Source organism: Salarias fasciatus, chromosome 16, assembly GCF_902148845.1.
Source record: "Salarias fasciatus chromosome 16, fSalaFa1.1, whole genome shotgun sequence".
Classification (NCBI taxonomy): Eukaryota; Metazoa; Chordata; class Actinopteri; order Blenniiformes; family Blenniidae; genus Salarias; species Salarias fasciatus.
Genome location: NC_043760.1, coordinates 29,273,882 through 29,298,447, shown reverse-complemented (window position 1 = coordinate 29,298,447; position 24,566 = coordinate 29,273,882). Strand labels below are relative to the sequence as shown.

Sequence of the window (24,566 nt, the reverse complement as noted above, 5' to 3'; positions counted from 1 at the left end):
ACACAGTCACTGTCACGGCGGCGCCGGCGTTGTGAAGGTCTGAAGGGTGTAGATGTAGATGAAAGCATGACGGATACCAAACCGAGCAGACGTCACTGTAACGAGACGTCCAGGGATCACGGCTGACCCGTGGATCCACATCAACCTACATGTAGCTGAGCTCCTCGCCGGGGCCGTCAGGCATGAAAAATAAATACAAATACTGCAACATTTAGGAGCAGAGCAGCTCGTCATACTAATCACGTAGCACACATTCATCACATACTCTATAGCCTCCACGAAGCAAGCCGCTCTCAGGGTGTGTAATCAATGCTGCTGCGCTTGAAGAACATTATGAATTCTGATTAGAGAGTTAACTGCCGTGAGTCATGAGGGACGAACGGACACGTCTGTTGACGATGTTCTGGTTTGAAGGACGAAGACACACCTGCTGGTTCAGAGGCTCATCTTTAGACGTTTCCGGTGTCATGACGAACAGTGTGTGTGTGTGTGTGTGTGTGTGTGTGTGTGTGTGTGTGTGTGTGTGTGTGTGTGTGTGTGTGTGTCGCAGTGAAGGGCTTCAGAACAGTGAGTCAAAACTTTAAAGGGACTTAAGGCAACTTTACAAAATTTACCTCAGTGCTGCCCCGATAGGCGCTGTGGGGAACTGCAGCCACCAGCCGAGGCGGCACGGGAGCGCGCACAAACACTTTTTTTTTTTTTTTTTTGACTCACGAGATAACGCTGATAAAGTCCTTTTTTTCTTTGTGGTGGCACTTTTTTGTGGGCTTTGAGTGGATGCAGGTCGTTTGATGGCTGCTGAAGAATCCATTTGTATCCCAGCAGTGTTTGAGTCCGTGTCCACGGCGGCCATGTTCTTCCTGTTCAAGAGCTGTCGGCAACGCGCATACAGCGTCAATTTACGTCACATCCCCACGATTGCGCGGGAAATTCGGACGCCGAACTGCAGCATGCGGCACACAGCCTGTATAAGGCAACAGGCAGATACGCAGATTGGCCTGTTATTTTAGGTTTTTGATGCTTCACGGCCCATTAGCATTGAACAAACTGGAAATGGATGTGTAGTTTTTCACAAATCTTGCCTTAAGTCCCTTTAAGGCTGGAGAGAAGGTCTGGGGTTAAAGCAGCGGCAGGACGAGGAAAGCCCTAAATGTTTAAGACGGGGTTCAGAAGAGAGAAAAAAGCTCATACTGTACCTCATGTTTGTATACGTTCCCCAGACAGCTGGAAGAGAGACAGAAAGTCACCATCAGATCAGCAATTCAAACAGGTTCTGAGGGAAATTCTATTCTTGTCTGTTTCTGAAAGGTTTCCTCAACCCTTCAGGGTCTGTTTGACTCAATCCTCACTCTGTTACAAGAATGAATGAAGGGAAATTCATCAGGACCTCGTGATCGGTCCAAAAATAGATTAATGGCTGTCCTGTCTTTATTTCCTCCACTGTAATACCATTCCAATGCTAACCAATATGCTATCACGCTGTATTTTCAGTCAGGCTGTAAAATACACCAGATGTTTAAACCAGAAGCAGGGATGTCCACCTCAGTGTCAACGACGGATCTAAACTCGTGATGTGTGAGAATATTTACCCTCTGATCCCAGTCTCATCATTTACAATCCAGCACTGATCGACCGGCGACGTTTTCAGTTGTCACACTGACATTTTCTCTGTCTACTGAGCTGCAAAGACATTTTAAGGTATAAAAACTGACGCGGCCTTTCTCTGTTTGTCCAGAATGTTTTTCTGGACGGCTGTTCCCACACGCCCTGCCGTCTGAGGGCTGTGAACCTGGCATGTGCCACACAGCCGGGCTTAACTGGCAGAATCAATCCAGTGTGCAGGAACAATCCATCAATCAGACTTAATAAACAGAGTAAAGGTTGGAGCTCCAGATGTTCGCTTATCGTTTTAAAAGATTTTCTGTGGTATGACATGCTTTGCTGTGTAGCTGGAGGACACATCATCACAGTGGCCTGCCCTGCTCATGGGCCGAGGAGGGCCTGCTCAGGTCACACTGGAGTCTGCTGTGACGGCTTTGGCAAAAACACTCCGATCTAAAAACACCAAACGGTCTGTACTGAACTGAGCCCTGGTGCCTCCACCTCCTGAAATACTGCCACTGCAGATACCGTCATGGCCGCCGGATTGATCACTGACGTTTTAACCATCAAGTTGCCGATGTTTCAAATCACCAACTGCTGGTCAATTTAAATGAGCCATGACTCTACTGGCGTTCCAGCTCCTGCCAGTGGCACAGAGAGGAAGTCATATGTTCTAAAATACATAAAACATCAAATTCATAATAATAACTATTATTTTTGCTTTGTTCAATTAAAAACAGCCACTACTCTGAAAGTGGTGGCTGCTTTCTCCGTCCTCATTAGGATGAGTTCCTGTTATAATGCTGCTGCTGTGTGAAATGTAGACGGCTGAACAACAACGGACCAAAAAAAAAACAGCTAATGCTCCACAGCTAATGGGACGAGCGTCAGCTGGTAACCTGGAGTGTTAAGCCTCTTCCAGCTGTGAAGTCTGAGAGACACTCTTCTAAACTAAGCCCAAAATATAACCGTAATGCTGGGTAGACTATTGCCTTTCTTCTAACAGCCCCTTTCGGAAATAACCCTAATTTATTTCTGCTCCACATGGCACCGCACTCTAAAGGAACATGCAATAAAAGCCCGGCAAGTATTTCAAGACGCCATGAGTCGGCAGCGTGGCACACAGGTAAGCGAGAGAGCGGGAGCAGCGTCAGCAGCGTGGATCCTTTAATATTAATGACAATGACAAAGTGAGGACGGCTGGAAATCATGTCAGGACAGAAAAATATCAAGATCCAGCAGGTTGAGCCTGATGGCGCTCATTAGTCTCACCGCTCAGCGGACGCAGGGCTTTGCTCCGAGGCTCACACACCACGCATGATTAAAGTATGACTGACTGACTCATTAACAGCAGGCTGTGTGTGAGAGAGAGCCAGTTTGGTCCTACAGTCCAGGAGCGAGTAGCGGCGACGGAGCAGCTGAGCAGAGGTGCTCAGTGGAAATACAGCCTTCAGGTTTGGGCTGCATGATGGACTCTGAATCAGGCTTTAATAAGGTCTCTGTAACGGTTAAGGCTCCCACTGAGTGGTGTCTGTGCTGCTCTTGTTTTTAAAGTAGCTAATAAAAAGCTAATGTCTTGTTTCTTAAAGGAATACCCCGAGGATTTTTGACTTTGAGTACTAAAAATACTAATATGAACCTCACCAAACAGTGCAGTCAGTCGGCTGTGCGATCAGTGGACATGTGAAGATGGTTAGCATCGTGATAACAACATGAGCTTAATTTAAATCAACAGGTAGATGATGGACATGTGTTTGTGTTTCAACAAGGATTCCTTCAAACATCAGAGCTTGTTCTCGTCTCCAGTTCTGTTTGATTATCACACCTGCACATGTTCCCACCGGCAGCCTATGAGGAGCCACTGTTTGACTTTATGCCTCTGACGTCTGTCTTGTGGCTAACATGCATGAAATATCTAGTCTTTTAAATTAATGGCACAATTATGTGAATTTACTGTGATTAATAAACCCTGTAAAATTCTGCGGTTGTGAATTTGCAGATCCTAAATGCCCAGCATATGGAGGCAGATCAGTCTTTTACATCCTGCACATGCTGATGATGTGACACTGAGATATTTTCTATGTATTGTGCAGCTCTAGATGAATTCTACAAGCTGTTCCACAAATGCACTTTCCCTGTGAATGAGTGGCATCAATAAAAAGTAAAATATTAACAAGCATTTCAACAACAAAACACGTAATGTGCACGAAATGTTCCAACAAAGAAAGAACCACGCTGACAAGCACACAGCTTCCCATCAGAATTAAATTAAAACCACCACTTCCACCGCAATCTGAAGTTTAATCCATTTTTCCTCTGATTCCTGGTTGGAATCTTCTGCGGCTGTATCAACAGGTCTCTGTCCGCCATTCCTCCTCATTATGACCTGATACGGAACTAAACAGGTGCCGAGCCGGGAAGCCGGCGCCGCTCGGCTGATTTTCACACCACTCAGCCGAGCTGACAGCTCCGACGCTCAGCCGCAGCTGCTGGTCAATTAATCGGCTGATTGGAATAAGTGTTGGCGGCAGACGACCTCCATCCGTCCGCGGGTAAAGGGCAGAGCGCACATGGTCTGGAGGAAACGCTGCTTCAGACATTAAACATTCTAACCGTGTATAAATCATGTACTGACTGAGCCGAGTTATCAACTCGTCTTCCAGGACAGGTAAACGACAGAGACGCTCGTTCTGCAGATCCTCTTTTTTTGACAGAATTTGCTCCACTTAGAGTAGATGACACAGTGACACAAACAAAGACGCAGGTCCTTCGTCTTTCAACAACACTGTCATCATTTTTTTAAACAACAAATTTACCAATTTGTTGAATACAAACTGAATGGATTTACTTTGTCACTTCACTCCCAGTAGAAAAACGCCTGCGGCGGTGCAGCGGTGATTGTTTTGCACCTAAATCCATCATGTTAATGTAAACAGATGAGCATCGCACCGCCCTGTGTTAAATATTTGAAGACAACCGCCTGGAGATAAACAGTTGGTGGCTTCAATTCGCCACTCCTGTGGTATTAAACCACACGCAGGAAAGCAGTGCACTGTGCAATTATACCGATAGAACAGAGTGCCACTCAAACCAGAGCGCTGCAGAGAGGTGATGGAGACGTGACATTAGGGCTGGGCGATATGGCAAAAAAAATGATCACGATTTTTTTTTTCCCATATCATTCAATCTCGATTATAATCACGATATGTTATATTGTTTTTAAACAAGTTTTAAAGCATCTGCACTGAAAACTACAACTACAGAATAGTTTAACATTTTATTAACAAACCAAGTAAATAGCAATGCAAATTAATTAATATAAACATAGAAAAATATAACAACAATTTCACTTAACAGCGCAGTAAATGGGAAAAAAAAAAAATCTAGCACCAAGATAATAAAATCTTGCCATTCACCATTTTTCTTAAGTAAAAGACAAGAACTGAACGATCGTTAGTTAAAGTGTGACAGTTTACAGCCCTGAGGATTTTTGTTGCTATAAAAGATTAAAAAAACTAAAGAAACCGCCTGGAGATAATGAAGGTGCTTTGGAATGTAAACATTATTTTCAAGTTATGACGCTAAATATACTGCGGCCATCATTAATGCTTGCATCAAATGTACAAAATTTAAATAATCTAGACTGGACAGATTAGATTTAAAATGTAACACTACAATAATACAAAAAAAAAAATAGACAAAAGTAATCATGCATGTGATCGTTTCTCTCCTCTTAGAATTTTGCACGTACAGTGCAGTGGCCTGAAAAGACGACACTGGCTACGTTTACGTGCAGTCAATATTCGTGTTACGATAAATATTCTGGTTTCTGAAACATTTGGAATAACAACAGGGAGATCCTCATTCAGACCACGGCGCACAGACAACGCCATGACTGCATTTGCACTTCATGCCACTAGGTGTGCTGTTTGCATGTTCAACCTTATTTCACACAGACACCACAGAGGAAGAAGGGCTGCAGCCGCTGCAGGCTCTCTCTGCATGTTGTTAGCAGCAAGACGTGGTGATATGTTCAATGATGCGATGCACCGTTTTTTCAGTAAAAGAGAAGAACTGAACGATCGTTAGTTAAACTTTATCACAAGTAGCTCCTGTACTCAAAAGACCAGATTCCTTGCGGATCAGTGTGCTAGCAGCGGTGCGGCGTGGAGCAGCCTTTCCTGTCAACAGCAGCCTCATCTTCAGAGGATAACGACAAGTCATGGGTGACTTCATCTGCTTCGCTGCTTTACTTCTCAGACAACTTACAGGCGGAAGTTGAGCAGGAAAAAGTCGACTGTGATTGGCTGTGGTCACGCACATTTCTGCCATGTCTGATCGAGTAAATGTGCTCACAGCTGATCAGTCTGATCGACTGGAAATTAATCGTGATCACCAATCACGATCATATAATCGCCCAGGCCTACGTGACATTAACTTTAGTGTATTTAATATTCCTGTTTCAATACAGAAAAGCTGAAAGAGTAACTGCAGTCGGCTTGAACACTTGACCACAGAGCCTTTGCAAAAAATTTGAATATCATGGAGAAGTGTATTTATTTCCATAATTCCATTCAAAGAGTTAAACTTCCCCGGATCAAGCCTCTTGCGAGCCTGAGCCAACGTAGGAAGCGTCTCAACCGGGCCAAGGATAAGAAGGACTGAGTGTTCTAGACCTGATGGTTCCTTCTGCTGAGGATCTGTATGGAGAGGCAGATGTCATCTTCCAGCAGGACCGGGCCCCCGCCCGGACTTACAGAAGCACCAGAACCGGTTTTGAAGCCCATCCCGTCACAGTGCTGGACCGACCAGCCAGCTGGACTGTGGCTGTGAAATCTGCTTCTGGTCGGCAAACTTCTGACCTCAAAACAAATGTAGGTTATCAAAACTGATTATATTACACGCTGCATCTGGTGTTGAGAGGACGTGAACTTTGCCCCGGGCCTCGTGAAGACTGTGTAGCTCAGGGCAAGGATCATAAACTGAATAAACAAAAAGAACAACGGATTTATGGAGGAAGTCAAAAAGAAGGTCGACCAGTCTGGCGGCTAATAATGGAATTCGTTCGGAAAATTAACTGTGAACAGAAGTGAGAGCGAGCACACCCTTCTGTTATCGCAACCGATCCGGAGTCAGACGTGTCAACTCAAGATGCTTTTTAGGTCACTGAGAAGAAGGCCTGACCCAGAGAATGACTTTATGATGGAGTGAATTAGCGAGTGTGCCTGAGGGTGAAGAGGTCGAGGCTTTACGGGGACATGATGCTGTTCAGAACGATTCTGAAGAAATTAACGCCGCTTCACTCTGTTAGACCAGACCTCATGCCGCTCATTACCGTTAGCTCTGGCTGGAATCCATCAGAATAGTCACATTATTTCGCTGTGCACACACACACACACAGACAGACACAGACACAGACACAGACACAGACACAGACACAGACACACACACACACACCACACACACACACACACACACACACACACACACACACACACACACACACACAAAGAGTTTTGAGCAAAGCACGTTAAATTTCAGAACCCATGCTCATTCCACCCAACATGACTCCCAAGACCTACTAAAATAAATGACTTCCATAGTCTTGATCAGTTTTATATACATATATCTACAAACTGACGTGGAAGGTTGTAGGACTATTCATGATAGTCCAAAAGGAAGAACAGCAGCTTGAGTGAAATGTTTTTGGCGCTGAGCAAACAAATGACGTCTCTTGTTTGTTAGAATGTCTTGGGGCAACGTTTTGAAAGAAAAAAAAAACTCTCAACTTGTTGCAGCAAAAGTTGCCTTAATGTGTTGTTTTACAAAGATGTCTTTATTTCCTGCTGTACTAAAGGTTATATTGTTTATGTTTATATTTATATATAGTTATAATGAATGTATGAATTTGCAGATCCAAACGTTTTTAACAGTCGAGAGGTTAGTCAGTAAATGTCTTGGAAAGCCTACTCCTTCATTTTACTCGAGTATTATTATCAAACAGTTGTTACACCTCTGCTGTCGTCTCACCTAAACCCGGAGGAGCGAACACAGACCCCACAGTGATTCCAGGGGACATGATGTTTAAGAGTCATCAGGATTAACAACATGATTTAAAAATTTGAGATCCTGACTTCCTAAAACTAAAGTCGTCATGTGACCAAAAATACAAGATGTAAGTGACTGGAGTTTTATAAATGAGCCAATTCATTCAAAGTGAAAAACAAAAACAACGATCATCATCAGAGATTTCTGTGGCAGTCGAAAATCTAAGAACGTCCATCACATAACATGTTAATAACGGATTAATCTACCTGACTGCAACAAACGTTTGACTACTTTATTACATTACTGGCAAGTTATTACCTTATTGGTCATTATTTCATTGGTTGTCACAGACGTCTTAACTTACGTTCACATTTAAAACTATTAACTTAACATTAATAATGCAGCATGATCAAGATATGTTACAATAAATTACAGTTATTGATCAAGACTTCTTCACATATCCAAACATTTATGTTGATTAATGGTGCAACTATCATTCAGTGTATTAATAATAACTTGTTTGTAATACTGGGCATCCTTGAAGTAGCATTGTTAAAAAAAAGAAATGGATGATGACCTCTAACCTTATATGATGCTTTTACTTATCCTCAAATCCTAAAAATTCTATTAAGTCTAAGTGTGACAGTAAGTGTAGTATTTTAACCACTTAGCTCTAGTTGTGCTACAGCTTTAACAGTTTGAGGATTCTGCAAGTAAACTATTATTTGTGACTGAAGTGGCACCAGCTTCAGGAGCTTTAGGCGACAAATTCCACTGTACCCTGCCTGAGAGGCCACAGACACTTAAACTTCATGTATTTTCCTGGCTAACCTCATCTCGCCCCTGAAAAGTGTCACATGTGCTGTATACACCAAGAAAAACACCACAGTGAGGAAATAATCCCAGCCGCTCTTCCTTTCTGTCACCCAAAACCTCAGGTTTTAACAATTTCTATTAGCAATCTAAAGAAATATCAGAATCTCTCAAGGATTTCAGCGCTGGACGAGAACATCCTGTCTGTGGTTTACACAAGGTAAGCTCACAAAGTAGAACAAATTACACAGAGGAAGCTAGTCTGAAAGAAATAGCTGAACCATTCTGGCTTCAGAGAAACAACAAAAACACTGAAAAACTGGTGAATTAAAGTTTGAAGTATGAACCCAGAGAAAGGAACTCACCCAACACAATAGCGTATTATAACAGAGTACTTATGGAGCTCCTCCAACTTTTGTTTTTGATAATTGTCCAGGTGTTGTGGGGATGAGGTCAGTTTACATTGCTATCCAGGTCCCTCAAAAGGTCGGGAACCACCGGTTTACCCCACTCACAGGGATGCTTGCCTTGAGTGGCCTCGTTGAGAATAAACAATATGATATTGTTCTCAGGGAGAACACACTTCACTGTACTTACAGGCAATGTAGGCGACCAAAGCGAGGGCCAAGAGGAGCTTCATCATCCTTCTGTTTAGACTTGAGATCATCCAGACAAGCCGCTTCATCTCCAGCTGGGAGCGACTGGACCAGGAACCGGATGGCGCTCAGGTCCAGCTAGCGCATTCTGACCCACTATCGCTCATCTCCTCCCCCCGCGGAGTTTGCTGTCGGAGTTTTCTCGGCTGCTCTACCGCCTCGGCACCTCTTTACTCCATGTTAACCGTTAACAGAGGAGCCGGGTCGCGCTCTGCTACGTCGACAGGACGGCGGCGGGGCTACGTGGCTAGCGGCGGGCGCGCAGGTAGCAGGCAGCAGGCGGTCTCAGGTGGCAGGTGACACCGTGTCCCAGCGCTCACTTCAGCGCTCTGTCTCCAGCGCCATCCGTCCGCTGCGCCGAACACACACTCACACACACCGCCGCGCACGCCGCCGCCTGCCAGTCTGGTTCATGGACGTGCGCGCTCGGAAAAAGGCAACAAACTAACGTCGCGTAAACATATGAAGAGAAGCCGAGCGGCTAGCCGTTAGCTTCACGTTAGCTGCGCCTGGCTAGCAAGTTGCTAAGCTGATAGCGAGAATTCATAGATGTCGCTAAAATAAAATAAGTAAATAACAGCACCCGAGAATCAAGCCTGGCAGTAATAGCTACCTGCGTGCCGACGGAATAAGTATCCGCTCAGTTTAAGGGTAAAAAACGTACACATGCCGGAGTTTATGTCTGTGAGCTGGGCCGAGGATCACTGAGGAGCGATCTGTCGGTGCTCGATTGAGCAGCCTGAGCTGTCCTGACGGTGTGACGTCACTGTCAGAGCAACAATGCCACTTTTATGTCATGAGGACTTTTTCAGTAGTTTGATACTTTAGGAATGTTTTCTCAGGAAAAAACAACAACGTTGCTTTTAATGCAAGACGCCACTTTCTACAGCTTCATCAAACTTAGAGAGATAGATAGATAGGATCTCTTTTTCCTTTCCAAAATGAAGGATTTTGATTCCTGTATTAAACCCTAAGGTTGTGTGTTGATTCGATGAGGTTAATTAGTGATCCTAAACTGCCCCTAGGTACATGTGGGCTTGTTGTGCCTCTGTTTGTCCTGTGATGGACCTGTCCCAGGTGTACCCTGTTCTTGCTGGGACTGGCTCCAGTGGATGGGTGGAGGCTGCAGCTTTATTTTTTTGGTGTGCACAATTTATGATTTTGACCTCTCACTGTTTTCACTTTCACACATTATCAGTCTAAAATAGTCACGGGAATTGCAGAACTTGGCTGATTCAGAGCAGAAGTGTTACCTCATTGTTTTGATATGTGACATGCGCAGTGATCCAAATGAAGTGACATTTTCTCTCTAGATTTCTACAAGTGACCTGGATTTCATGTATTCACCTTCAGTTAATTGACTACTGCTGCTCTAAATGGAGTACCATGGAGAACAACAGGGTTGATGCTGAAGGAAGCAGGAAGCACTGACTGGAAACTCCCTGAGCGCCAATACCAGAGACACCTGCAGGCAGGGACAGGGACTGGGACAAGGACAGAGATGGAGGGCGGAGAGGAGAAAGCACAGAGTGCATCAGGAAGAGAGACACTTCCCAGCATGACACAGACACAAGGTCATTGAAACACTCATATTTAAAGTCAAGGTTGTAGATTAAACTTGCCGTGACTGTTGGGTCAAACTGAGACAAGAAGAGATTTTTCCTCCACAATATTTTAGACAAACTGGAATTATGCCTAAAGTAATGCCAGCAGCAAAGATCAAAGTGGAAAGGCAACGGATATAAAGACAAGTAGTGAAACATAATAAAGGTAAAGCTTTCAATATTTTTCCAGTTAAACTGGTTTGAACTCGCTGAAAAGCAACACTGTGAATCCCAGCATCAGCGATGCAGCAGTGTTTATCAGGTACTGGAGAACGCTGCAGATATCTGTTTGTCCGGGTGTTTTTATGCCAAACAAATTCTCCACGCCTGCAATCAGCTGCTATTTTCTAAACTATTGATTTTGATGTTGGTCCATTTTCATCTCAGTTTTTAATATTGTCACAATTTAAACTGCAAAGGTTTCATTTATCCCAGTGTTACGCCTTCACAGGGTGTTTTTGTTCCTGTGTTGCAATACAGTGAAGTGTTTTGTATACATCCAATTAAATTTTAATATACATCTTTTTCCAATTTCCACTGGTGTCAGATGAGCGAGGAGCAAAATGCCCCCATAGCATAAAAAAAATATTGATCCGACTGCACATTTTTGTGGGACCAATAGATCACCTTTATGTGACTGCAAAAGAATGTAAGTCCACATAATAGGCTACAGAGATGGGCTTTATCCATTTATCTTGGCTGCATTCCTCCGGCGATGGCGCTCTGCAGCAGCAGCGGCCTCGGAGGAGTCGGCGTCGAGCCGAGCGGCGTGTTCAGCACATCAGGATAAGTCACGGCGCTCGGCGCTCACGCACACACACCTGTCACCACCATGAATATGAATCAGCCTCGGAAAAATCACAATGAGGTACCGACAGTGGATTTTTCTGACGTTTCCTAGGGAGAGCAGTGGTGGAGAGCTCAGTGGAACTGTGTAACAGTCAGATAAAGTCAAACAGAAGATGGATGGGTCGGTTGGCTCTGGATTTTTTCTGTACATAATATTCGTTTATTGAAGAAGACGTAGAGTAAAGGACACGCATTCACTATCATCAGTGTTCTTTCAAATGGTGAACTATTTGAAAACGGAGGAGCAAGTGGTCGGCCAACATTTAGGAGGAATGCTTCCAGTCCCACATGGAGTCTGTGCTTCAAGGTGAGGTCAAAGGTGAAGAAAATACCAGTACCGTGACTGCTTGACGCACTGAATCCACTGAAAAGGCCTTGCTGATTCTTGTAAACTCGGAACTCAGTGAGTTCAGATTGAGGTTTTAATAGTAGCAAATAGCAATACGACACACGAGACAACTTGATCTAGTACTTCAGCTGATGAAATCCTCAGCATCACGTTTGTATTTGTTGAGGCTGTAACGAGAAACTGACGTTCTCAAACGGAAGCAGCAGTTACTCGGTACAAAGTGAGCAACCTTGAGAGGGTTGAATGAGGTTATGCAAAGAAAAGGAAAAAGAAATCGAGAAAAAAAAAATCTATCACTTAATTTAAAGCAGACGGAAAAGCATTTCTAGTGTAAACCAGAAACTTGAACTTAAGGCCAGATAAACTGAACACTCAGCGAAGGTCAATGCTGCAGGGCTGATCGGCGCTCTGATCAACCTCAACACGGCTGCATCGGCTGAAAGCATCACGACCGCGGATTTCTGTTGTTTAGCTCAGCTGCGTTTTAAGCAGACTTCTGTGATTTGATGCCGGGAAACAACGGAACCGGCCGTCACTGCAGCTGTCGTCCAGAAGCAGCTCTGACAGAAATGAGCTCGTCTCACTGAAATGTGGACGGAGCAGAAAATGAAGCTGCTTTTTTTTAACATTTCTATTTTGGGATTTTGGACGATTAGCCGCGACATCTGCAGACGGGATCAGGCAGAAGAGATCGCCGAGGAGAACCCAGAGGTGGAGCTCCGGCTGGCGGGACGCAAGGCAGCAAGGCAGCAAGGCAGGGTCAGAGACGGGTCGTTAAACACCCAGACGATAAGAGCGCTCACACACATCCAATCCACCAATTACTTCAGGAACGCACACACATGTGCGATCCACTGCATGCACACCACACACACACACACACACACCACACACACACACACACGAGCAGAAGCAGAAACATTTCCCAGTGACCTCGGCAGCAATGCTGACTCCACGCCGTCGTTTTCCCCGCAGGCCTCGCGCCACTCCCACGTTCAGGTGAGTCACGGTCAGAGGATGGGGACGCAAAGACAAAGACAGACGCTCTGAAACACTCGTCCCACAGGCAGGGGCGTCCTCAAGCAAAACGATCCTGGAAGCAGGGTGATGGGAATGTGAGGAGATTATTTCCACGAAGCACATTCAGCTGATGCGGCGGCGTCTTCATAAGTGTTCAGATCCTTTGGCATTTGCAGAAGACTCTTCCCACTGAATCCAAACGATTTTTCAGATGTCTGCGCTCCCGACCGGAGACCACCTGAGGTACATTTTTCCTGTTAAAGCGTCTCTTCAAAAGGTCTCACAGTTGACAGTGTATGTAGGGACTCAGCCTGAGGTAAAGCGAAATGTCAGAAGAAATATGTTTGTCTTCAGGCACCGATTTGGCAATTAAAAAAAAAAAAAAAAAAAAATTGTCTGCTTTGACGATTCACAAGGGAACGTACAGCAAAATGGAACAAAAAGGAATTACATGGGACTCCTTCTGAGCCAGAAATAAGAACATGCACATTCATTCCAGCTGTCTTGAACTGGCTTCATTTCAAAAAAGAGTCGGAGCGTTTCAGTTGATCACAGCGCTGAAGGTGAAAAGCCAGTATGGAGGCTTCCAGGAATGCTGTCCGTGCACCGGCTCCATGCGAGCATGAGGGACGAGGCGCCGGCAGAAACCTCAACGCAATCACTCCTCTCACACCCTCTGGTTCTGCCCAGGAGAACCACAACCTCCAGCTCCTCGTGAGCACAGTGGGCCTGACCCCAAGGCGTGTGTGGGTGTGTGGTGTGTGTGTGTGTGTGTGTGTGTGGTGTGTGGTGTGTGTGTGTGTGTGTGGTAAGGTGGGGTTGGAGTCCCTAAAAATAGGTGAGATAGCATTCATTTCAATTGTCACAATCTACTCACCTTCCGCCTTCACTTCACGTGTGTATCACTTATTTAAAAGTATTTTTAAAACCTAAATAAAGCGTGGAAAATGCACACAGAGGTAAACTTGACAAATGAGCGGCGGGAAAAAAATAGGCAGTAGGTCAGGGTCAGGCTGAAGAGAAAGACGAATCGCTCAGAAGAGAAGAGAGCATCAGGAGAGTTACATAGAATGTGGCTTCATGGAAGCAGTCGACAAAAATAAACCTGAATGCATCTTTTTTAGTGAAAAACTGAAAAACGGACATTTGAAACCATGTAAGCTGAAAAAACACCAATGGTGAACCCATCGAGTTGATCCTCTGAAAGGAAAAACTCACTGAAGATAACAAGGACAGTGTTCACAGGGCACACGACAGTGTATTTTTGTTTTATTTGCTTTCATTGTGTGACAGTGATGTGAGCGTCCATCTAGGTTTACAATCTTAAACATTTGAGTCCCTAGAAAAAAAAAGATTGGGAATGACTGCCTTACACTAGTGAAGCAGTGAAGTCATGGATGGATGGATGGATGGATGGATGGATTTGAATGAATAGATAGATGGTTGATTGGATGACAAATAGATGAATAATGGACGGATGATGGATGGATGATGGATGGATGATGGATGGATGATGGATGGATGGATTTGAATGACTGGATGGATGGATGGATGGATGGATGGCTGGATGGATGGATGGATGGATGATCGGATGACGAATAGATGTATAATGGACGAATGATGGATGGATGATGGATGGTTGATGGATGGTTGTTGGCTGGATGATGGATGGATTATGGATGGATGGATGGATGGATGGATGGATGGACGGATGGATGGATGATGGATGGTTGATGGCTGGATGATGGATGGATGGATGGATTTGAATGAATGGATGAATGGATGGATGGATGGATGGATTTGAATGAATGGATGGATGGATGATGACTAAATGGATAATGGGTGGATGATGGACGGATGATGGCTGGATAATGGATGGATGATGGATGGATGATGGATGGATGATGGCTGGATAATGGATGGATGATGGATGGATGATGGATGGATGATGGCTGGATAATGGGGATGGATGGATGGACGATGCACCGCAGCCATGCCGTCCATCCTCAGCCCTCACCTGTCCTCTCCAGCGTTGCTGTCAGTCCCAGTCTCCTGTCCTCACAGCAGTGTCCTGTCCTCCTCCTGTCCTCACAGCAGTGTCCTGTCCTCCTCCTGTCCTCACAGCAGTGTCCTGTCCTCTGTCCTCACAGCAGTGTCCTGTCCTCTGTCCTCACAGCAGTGTCCTGTCCTCCTCCTGTCCTCACAGCAGTGTCCTGTCCTCTGTCCTCACAGCAGTGTCCTGTCCTCTGTCCTCACAGCAGTGTCCTGTCCACAGCAGGGCTGCAGAGCGCCGGTGACAGAGCTTGTCTCTCCACAGGGAGCAGAGGGGAACTAGTCTGTTGTCCAAGGACACCAAATGACCCGGGTACCATCTGAGCCACAACAGCCCCGAGCCATGATGCAAAACATTCAGTCATTGAATGTGCAGTAAGAAGAGGGGATGTAAATGAACTGAGCCCTTATGAATAATATTTTTTCATGTTTTTTAAAATTCCGATCGTGTTGCTCTCAGGTCTATAGCTGCTCTGTAAAGGTATTATATTGTCTGTATGTTTGCATTGCAGCATGGAATGAATACAAACACAGCTTTATCCCATTAGAAATCTGTCTTACACTTCACTGACTGCACGACAAACCGAGAGGAGGTTGCTAATTGATTCTTTTCCTATAACTGCTCATATCCATATTGATATTTCTTTTATTAGCTCATGCAGCCTCCAGATAATTACCCTTTATTTCCTACTGCAGTTGGCCGTATCTTGGCCCCTAAATTCCCTGAGAGCCGGCAGCAATTAGATTATATTTCAAAGCACCCTCATAAAAATCATCGTTTTTGTTCAGAATCAATCAAATCTAATTCATGGGGCTGGTAATGTCCAATTTTATTAATACTGATTCAGTCATGATGATTAACAAGGCCAATGAGGTCAACTGCATCTTATTAGATATTTTCTAATGACCCCTGGTGGCTGGAGTCTTCATGTTTGGAGCACAGCAGGGGGCCAGACAGCAGACGTCCATGTGGAGGGACAGAATGAGGCCATGGACTGATTTCACTAAAACTGCTCCAGTTTATTGATCACGTCATAAGAGAGGTGATCAGAAGTGCTTGGAATTGATCAAAACGAACAGTTTTTTACAAACATGTGTCGGTTGTATTTAACATTGGTGCACAAGTACATGTGAAAAGAGTCTTGATCAGAGAAGCGTCTTATAAGGGTCACTGGGCACGCAGTGTGAAAATAACAGACTGGGGTGGTGAACTGGAGCTGATCAGCTTTAGACTCGCTCAGTTTGAAAGTGAAATCACATATTATTATAATCTGAGCCATGCTTGTTCTGTTTTCTAACCTGCAGGCCAGAGCGATGAAAACCAAAGCCATGAATCACTGAAACATTCCAGCTTTTTATGCCGATTGGAGAATATGCACAGTTTACTCTTCAGACTTTTCAGCTACACCTGCAGATAACTTTTAGATAACTGACATTATAATTGAAAATGTTGACATTTCGTGACATTTCTGATTCATTGTCTGGCTCCAGGCTTCAAACTTGACAATGTTTTCATAATCGAAATGTATTTTTTTACTCTGTCGTCTGACTGCGCGGTGCATTCATAACGGCGGTCGTCACAGCTCAGTGATGGATGATAAACGTAAAGTCAGACGGCACTGAGCTTCCAGTCTGCTGGGGGCTTCAGATGGTGGCCGGGTCGGCACGCAGACACACACATATTCCTCCAGTTCACAGCGAGATCGACTAATGGTGTGCAAACACCGACAGCAAGCAGAGAGCGCACCTGCTGGAAACAGGAATGTAAATAAACGGCCGTTCTCATCGATCCTGATGAGCCATTCTTGGAGATGTTGAGACCGTCCTCTCTTCTCTAGCTCTCGTCTTCCCAGCAGGCCGAGTTTCTGAGTGAAGACTCAGAGATCAGCCTTCACCCGTTCGGTAATCACACCATCACGGCACCGTCCCTCCCTCTCTCCTCTGTGGCGCTGGAGGAGATGAAAATTCTTTCCATTATATCACCTACTGCTTCTCATCTTTTCTTTTCTTTTAAAGGTGTTTAATGCGGCGATGTGACTGGCTGATAAAATCCCTCTGAGACGGTTTCAGGCGCGGCCCATCTGCCGGGGCGCCATTTGGTAGCGGGCCATGTGACAGCTGTTCAGAACGGGGGACGGGCACGCAGACCGCCGCATCCAGCTCCGGTCCGGTCACTTCTGCTCTTTCTGAGTGATCAACAGCTTAGCGAATAGGAGCGGAGTGAAGACGGAGCAGCTCCACTGCTCGCCAGAGGAATTAGTGCCGGGTTCACGCCGTTGGAACAGGACTCGTCCGTACAGGGAGTTTTAGCGGAGGGTTCTTCCTCCTGGACCACGCCCGCTCGGATCACCACAAATGAAGTCAAACAAACTAGCTGTGGTTTTAAAATGAAAATGAAAAGTCTTCCTAATAACAGCGATCTCAAGGACTCAGCAATCTCTGAGGACTACTGATCACCGTCTGTTAAGTTTTCAAACTGCTTCCCATTATTTTCCTTCAGAGACGAGCTTCCAGGGTGAAACCATGTCTTTAATTATGGGCCTTTTTTTTTTATTTTAACATCGCTCCCTGAGTGTGGGGCAACATGTCTCAGGCACTGCAGTGATATATAACCACGCCGCTCCACCCGTTTTCTGATTTACTCTAAAATAACACAGATAAAAATGTGGTGGTCCAGCCTGCGATCATATTTCACACGAGAAGCATGTTTAACAGTGATATTTACATTTCTTCAGCTGAAAGTGAGCCACGCATGGATTTATTCAGGAGATGCACCAGATGATCAGAGAATACACAGAAAGTCCTGCTGAAAGTCACGTTTGGGGGATTTACATGAATGATGGGCATCAGGGGTTTTTGTCAGCGAATCACAGGATCAGGCTGGAGAAGGACCCGATCAGAACTCCCGCTGGGAGACGAGAACAGAGAGAATTTACTCTGTGGGGATGAGTTCTCAGCTGGACAGGAGGAACGCGTGAAACGACACACTCTGACATTTTAAATATGAGGAATAAATAATTAAAAACAGGGAATGTGAACCACAGCTTCTCATTCAATCGAAGCATCCATTTCCATTTCTCACTGTAAACAGAGTGAGCAGCAGAGCATCAACCTGGAAGCCTCATGCAGCCTCATGCAGCCTGATTCAGCCTCATGCAGCCTCACTGAGCCTGATTCAGCCTCATGCAGCCTCATGCAGCTCATGCAGCCTGATTCAGCCTCATGCAGCCTCACTGAGCCTGATTCAGCCTCATGCAGCCTCATGCAGCCTCATGCAGCCTCACTGAGCCTGATTCAGCCTCAGCCTCTCTCAGCGCTCTAGGTTCATCGATGGTTATGCTCATTATTTGTTAGTTCCAGCCTCACATTTGAAAAATCATCCAAACCATCTCTTGATAGTAGCAGTTGAACATCTGTGTAATTCTGCGTTTATGTCTGGAGGGTAAAGCACCTCTCAGTTCAGGGTCCACATAACTTGCCTCGTAAACCAGACCCGCCCACTCCTCATCCGTTTTGGATTTTGGAGATGAGCTCAAGAGATAAGCTTAACTCCAAATCCAAATGTGGATGAGGAGTGGGCGGGTCTGGTTTACGAGGCTACCACATAACACCCACTTTCATCTTTAGTGGGCAAAATAGTGGCTTAATAACCTTTAAATTTAAACGTGGAGCAGAATATACATGATGAAAACGTCTATATTTTTTAAATTTCTACTGAGAATGACTCCATTTAAGTGAAACCTTCTGATGCTAAATACAGTGAAATGTCAGTGAAGTGAAACTCCCCCCGAAACTGTTAGAATACGTGCATGACTTTCCAAACCTGGTCCTGATATTTGACACTCCTGCTTTATTCAATCCGCTGCTCTAAACTGACTTTGAATTATCTCCTTCAGAGTGAGCAAACGGGGAAGCCGGGCATTATGGGAAACTGAGCTATCAGCGCCATGCGCCTCTTTCATCACGACTCTTTGACAAACTGGTCTCGGCACACCGTTGAGTGGAGTCCTGAGGAAGCGCTGGCTGGTCCTCCGTTCCTTCAGGAAGACTGAGGAGATGCAGGATTGAACTGAAAGGATGCATTCACTGCTCTCAGTGCTGGTCGGACTGAGTGGCACTTCCTGGTTCTTATCACTCCCTACATATGTGAAAGTAGGGCCCAGTTCCTCTTGAGCTCAGCGCGCTTTATCTGCAGCATATGCAGACCGGAGGCCGTTATCGAGCGCGCAGGCCCGCTGGAGACTGTTATCAACCCCGTGTGAAGGATGCAGCCGTAAACACACCGCAACATGTTCACTGCAGCTCCGGAAGAGCTGAGGCGTCGCTCGTAGAGAGACGACACACACGACGGCACACACTGCGTTTGGTTCAGTCTATGGATGAAGGTTTGTCGGACACCAGACCAGCAAACCTTCTGCTGCGAACAGAACTGGACTCTGGATGAAGAGTTAACATCCACTGTCAGACAATCTGAGTCCCATTATACCGACTGACTGTCTGTAGCAGTGGTCTCCACCGCCAGAAGGCCGGAAGGCAACCTGCACACCAAAACCCGGCTCAGCAGACGTTTTCCTCAGTCTCCAGCTGTCTCCACCCACCAGGACATAATCCTGCACCATGCTGGATTGGTCTTTCTGCTCGGCTGCTCCTTGCCTGTGGAATGCCTCCTAACCAGCTTCAAAAGAGCCCTGGAGTATTTCTCTTTATCACAGTTTACAATCCCTCCTCCGTTTCAGCCCGGAATATCCCTGCGTTCGCTTTTAGATAATAGATATGCTCGCTTTTATTCCTCACTGACTGCTCCCATGGATACATAAAATTGAGCTGGAGCACTTTGAGATTTGCATATATATATATATATATTTTTTTTTTTTTTTTTTTTTTTTTTTTTTTTGCAAATAAATGCATAACTGTATAAATTTGCGTCGATGTAGCGTTAAGTCCCTGTGGGTCAATGTGCAATATCACACACACACACACACACACACACACACACACACACACACACACGAACCCCCCGGGCCTCTTGCATTCCTGCGTCTCGTGACGCAATAGCCGTCTTGCCAAAAATCCTGTCGGAGCTTCGCGCGCGCCGCAGACCGATCCGTCCACCTTGCCGGAGTCTCCACTGCGAGCGCGGATTACAATGAACAACCGGAAAGTGTTGACCGCCCACGACAAGCAGGAAAGGCTTGAGTCACTTGTACATGGGATTAATTGAGTGAGGCAGTCCGATCAGACATAAGACATACGAAGCGGCGTCTCGCACGTGGAGGAGACGGAGACGGCGCGTCAAGGTAACAGGTGGCGCTCGGCGGTTTAAATACAAAGAAAAAAATGCTTTTCTCTCACTGACGACAGTTTTCCAGGGTCCAGAAGTCCTAAAGTGTGCAGATCAGGCGGAGGAGGTGGAGGAATGTGCGTTTTGACCACACCATGAGGCGCACGGAGGAGCGGCGCGCGGAGACGGACTCTGGGAGGAAGCTGCTAAATATTTAAACTTTCCAGCCGAGCAATGTGATCACACCTCCCCCCCCCCCGAGCCAAGGCAAACTTCAGATGAATGGACCGCAGGATGTTCTCCGGTCAGGCTGGCACCAACTACAGCTTCAACCTGAGCGATGACCGGGAGCTGCTGGACGCCCCGGCCGGCTCGGCCAAGCTCTCCCCCACCGGCTTCGTAGTGCTGTCCGTGGTGCTGGGCTTCATCATGACTTTCGGCTTCCTCAACAACTTCGTCGTCCTGCTGCTGTTTTGCAAATTCAAGAAGCTGCGGACCCCGGTGAACATGATGCTGCTGAACATCAGCGTGAGCGACATGCTGGTGTGCCTGTTCGGCACCACGCTCAGCTTCGCGTCCAGCATCCGCGGGAGGTGGCTGCTGGGGAGCCGCGGCTGCAGCTGGTACGGCTTCATCAACTCCTGCTTCGGTAAGCGCCGCGCCTTCCTCCCGCCGGGGTAACGCTGCCAAGCGGGGAGGGGGAATTGAATCCTGTCAGCCTAATTGCGTTTGAGTTTTTGGAAAACAGCCCTCTTTCCAGACGACGGGCAGGACGGAGTCTCTGCGCTCTTTACGCGTTATTACACTTATAATAAAGCCAACCTGGGGTTCGGGAGATGAAGCTCTGTAAGCAGCATGGTACAATATCATACAACCATAAATCCACTTAGATCCAGATCTCCTTCAGTCCCCATAAAGGCTGCAGCAGACAGCTGGATTTATCATTATTGCGTGGAAATCCCCCTTATATCACACGCCTAATGCTTTATTGAGGTCAGAGGCAGAAATAAAAGTTTGAAATATCTTTTCATTTTTTTTTTTATTTTGCAGAATAAAGCGTTTCTGACAGCTGCAGTAGTTCCACTAACAGGAATATATTGAAAAGCTCGGGCTGAAGTGTCATGAAGGCGCACAGCTCATCCACTATATCCACACAGTGCTCAGTAATCATGGCACCAGTCACGTGCTGTTTTTTCTTTTCTTTTTCATTCCTCTCAATAAACACATTCAACCAAGATGTATTCAAAGCATGGGACTCTGGCTGGGTTGTTTCAAATGCAGTCAACACTTTCTCCTTCAAGACAAGATGAGGCTCATTTATTTGTAGCTCCATTCAGACACGGGGAATAAGCGCACACATTCCGACTGTCTGCAGTCACTCTGGATCTGTTTTGGAATTGAGGGAATATCCGTGAAGTCCTTGGAGATCCAGACATATCCTCCTCTCAACGCTGGGAAGGGAACAAGGTGTACAAATCACATTTATACAGCCTCGGTGTCCTTCTCACACACAATGGGCCCAGCGGGGTTCCTTTATGTGGAACCTGAAGATTAATGACGCTCGGCGTCAGGTGGGAAATATCCTCATCACAAGGACATGAACGCCTCATTCAGAGTCTTTAAGCTGAATTTATCTTGAAACGGCGCCGTTGACACCGTATTTAACACCACAGCTGGATTTAACTGCACTGTGGTGAGAGTCCTTGGCTGAATGTAATCTTTCTCGTGTGTTTCTTCATTTTAAATAGAACCTTTAAAGGCTCTTTTTTATAATTAGATTTCCTCCATGCACTAACTTGCTAAATAAGTATTACAAGACATAAGATTCAGTGATTTGATCCAATGATAAAAAGGTTTGAAACATTAACACAGAAATGGAAAATGCGGTTTAGATGCTCCGTAGTGCTCGACCATCAATGAGCACATTTCCCATCCTGCTGATTTCACATTAAATGTGACAGACTCCTGCCAGTGTTCCGGGCTGGACGGGAGTCTAGAGGCGGCGTTCTCCTGAAGCAGGTGTATCAGAGATTCATGTTTCCTATCGACCCGGATCGATGGATCTGTAATAACCCGTCTCTCTCCTGCACCCTGACCTTCTCCCTCTCCCCACACGGCACAGAATACAGCCAGATAGGCTGTTCTGTGATCACAGCCGCCACAAACAATGTGGAAAAAACTCTCTCATGTGCCTCAAAATACGGAAATGAAGAGTGGAGCTTGTATTTTTACTCGCAGGCAAACACAGAGATGAGCGATGAAGCCAGATGAGTGTTTCCAGGGGTTTTAAAGTGCAGTCGCACAACCAGATGATGGTGTGATAGTGGAACAAATCGGGTGAACTGACCTCTGAAAGTATAAGATAAGAAGAAATTACTCATTGATTGTTGCAGGATGGCTTCTCTTGTTTCCTCTATGGTTTTAATCTTTGCCCTGAAGATCAATAGCCGATGAGTGTATAAAATCAGATAGCCTATAGATTTCCCAGAGCTGATGCAAGGACAAGGCTTTTCATTTCCCCGCTGGGAAGAACAGGCACTAAACAGAAACATTTCTCAAGAGGTCTCAGTTTGAGGAGTGAAAGTTCATCATTGGACGTAAAGCTGGTAAAAACACACAACAACTTTTATGAATTTCAGCCTCAGCATTTCCAGGTATAAAGTTGCTTTATGAGGCAAAGGCCAGGCTGAAAGCAGATCAGGTAAAGCCGCAGTTCCAGTCTCAGGTGCGCTCTCACCTTGCACGTATCCTTAGAGGGAATTAATGAAGCAGGAATGAAAGTGGCGGCGGGCGCTCGGGACCAGGAGAAATCTGCTCCGTAATGAAAAACTCTGAGGCTTCTTCTCACACGTGAACATGAGTCTTAGCATTATCTGCTGACCCTTCCTGTATTTATATCACAAATTAAACAAAAGAAAAAAAAACAACCTAGCATTACCGTCACACAGAAACAGCGCTGCAGGCGTGTAATAAACCCTGAGTCAGTGTTTCTACAAACAGCTGCAAACCCTGATAACAAACAGACACGCTGAGAAACCATAAGAAAACAAGAAAGCGTCGACTCTGAAATGAGGTTAAGAAGCGGCGCTGGCACTTCCTGTCACCTCCGGATGGCTCCGCATCGAGTCACCGTCAGCCCAGATGAGCAGATGTGTGCAGGAACATCTGCTCCTGAAGGCGCCTGATGGCTGGCAGATGGATAAATGACAGCCGATTTAATCTGAATCCAGCCAAACGTGACCTCTGCGGTGCGGCGTGGAACCCACGCTGTGCCGGAAAGACGTACGGCGTTTGAAAACAAGCTGTCTCTCATTCCTTCATCAGTCCCAGACAGCAGGGCGTACCGCCCAGGCTGGAAGTGATCCCTGTGAGCTGAGGGGAAACGCAGTGAACACAGATCCAGTCCCGTTTGCACCTCGACTGCAGGTTTTTGTGGACTGTGGGTGGAAACCGGATCACCCAGCGAAGAACCGCCATGTGACTAGAGCCATATGAAATCCGTGTTAACGGAATCGTGGACGGAATCGCGGAAATGACCAATAAAAACGGAATTGGAATAAAATGCGGAATATTGTGGAATTGGCCCTAATCTGGCCTGAAATTAAGTTTTCGGGAGAAAATGGAACCTTATAGTGCAAAGCAAACATGCCCGAGCTGTTGCAACGTGTACGTCACTTCCACAATGCTGCTAACATGCTAACACAACAACACGATGTCCAAGCGAACTGCTCCCTCCCCTCTCACACATTCCAAAAAGTTACGAAACTCCATGCTAAGCGGTAAATACAGAGTAGAACAGTACACGGACTTTTATGCCTCAGGGGCAAGCTTTATTGTAAATGCGTTTTTGTAAATGCTGTCAACGTACCGTGGACTGGACTCGCAAAGACACATGCGACGGTGGAGTGTTTATTATTATTATTATTATTATGTTTCTCTTTAAAATTTAATTGAAAAGTATTTCTTTGTTGCAGCACTTTAAACATTAAATGGACTGTTATATGCTATTAAATTGTGGACATTTATTCATTTCCACTTACCAGACACTTTTTTTTATGGTAAAAATGAGCATAAAAAGCAAAATACCTTATTCAGAAAAATTAAAACGGAAAAAAACGGAATTTGGGAAAAAATTAAACGGATTTCAAAACCTCTACATGTGACCTCTTTAGTGAACGACTGAATAAACTAACTAGAAAATTCCAGAGGAGATTTTACTTTGTGCCTGCCAGCTGCTGCCGAATCTGTGTGTGTGTGTGTGTGTGTGTGTGTGTGTGTGTGTTATTCCATAT

At 45.6% G+C, this 24,566-nt stretch overlaps 2 protein-coding genes across 2 annotated transcripts in view; one reads left to right on the top strand and one right to left on the bottom strand.

The window, feature by feature from the left end:
- Nucleotides 1-9,846, bottom strand: part of uxs1 (UDP-glucuronate decarboxylase 1) — a 38,939-nt gene extending 29,093 nt beyond the window's left edge. Inside the window, exons 1-2 of the mRNA XM_030112197.1 lie at nt 9,061-9,846; nt 1,197-1,224 (exon numbers count right to left, since the gene is read on the bottom strand). Coding sequence (XP_029968057.1) covers nt 1,197-1,224; nt 9,061-9,148 — 116 coding nt within the window. The 5' untranslated portion in view covers nt 9,149-9,846. The remainder of the gene's footprint in view (nt 1-1,196; nt 1,225-9,060) is intronic.
- Nucleotides 9,847-20,063: 10,217 nt separating this feature from the next.
- The window catches only part of LOC115403081 (vertebrate ancient opsin), a 35,846-nt gene continuing 31,343 nt past the window's right edge, over nt 20,064-24,566 (top strand). Inside the window, 2 exon segments of the mRNA XM_075410458.1 lie at nt 20,064-20,290; nt 20,363-20,923. Of these exon segments, the coding sequence (XP_075266573.1) occupies nt 20,557-20,923 (367 nt within the window). The 5' untranslated portion in view covers nt 20,064-20,290; nt 20,363-20,556.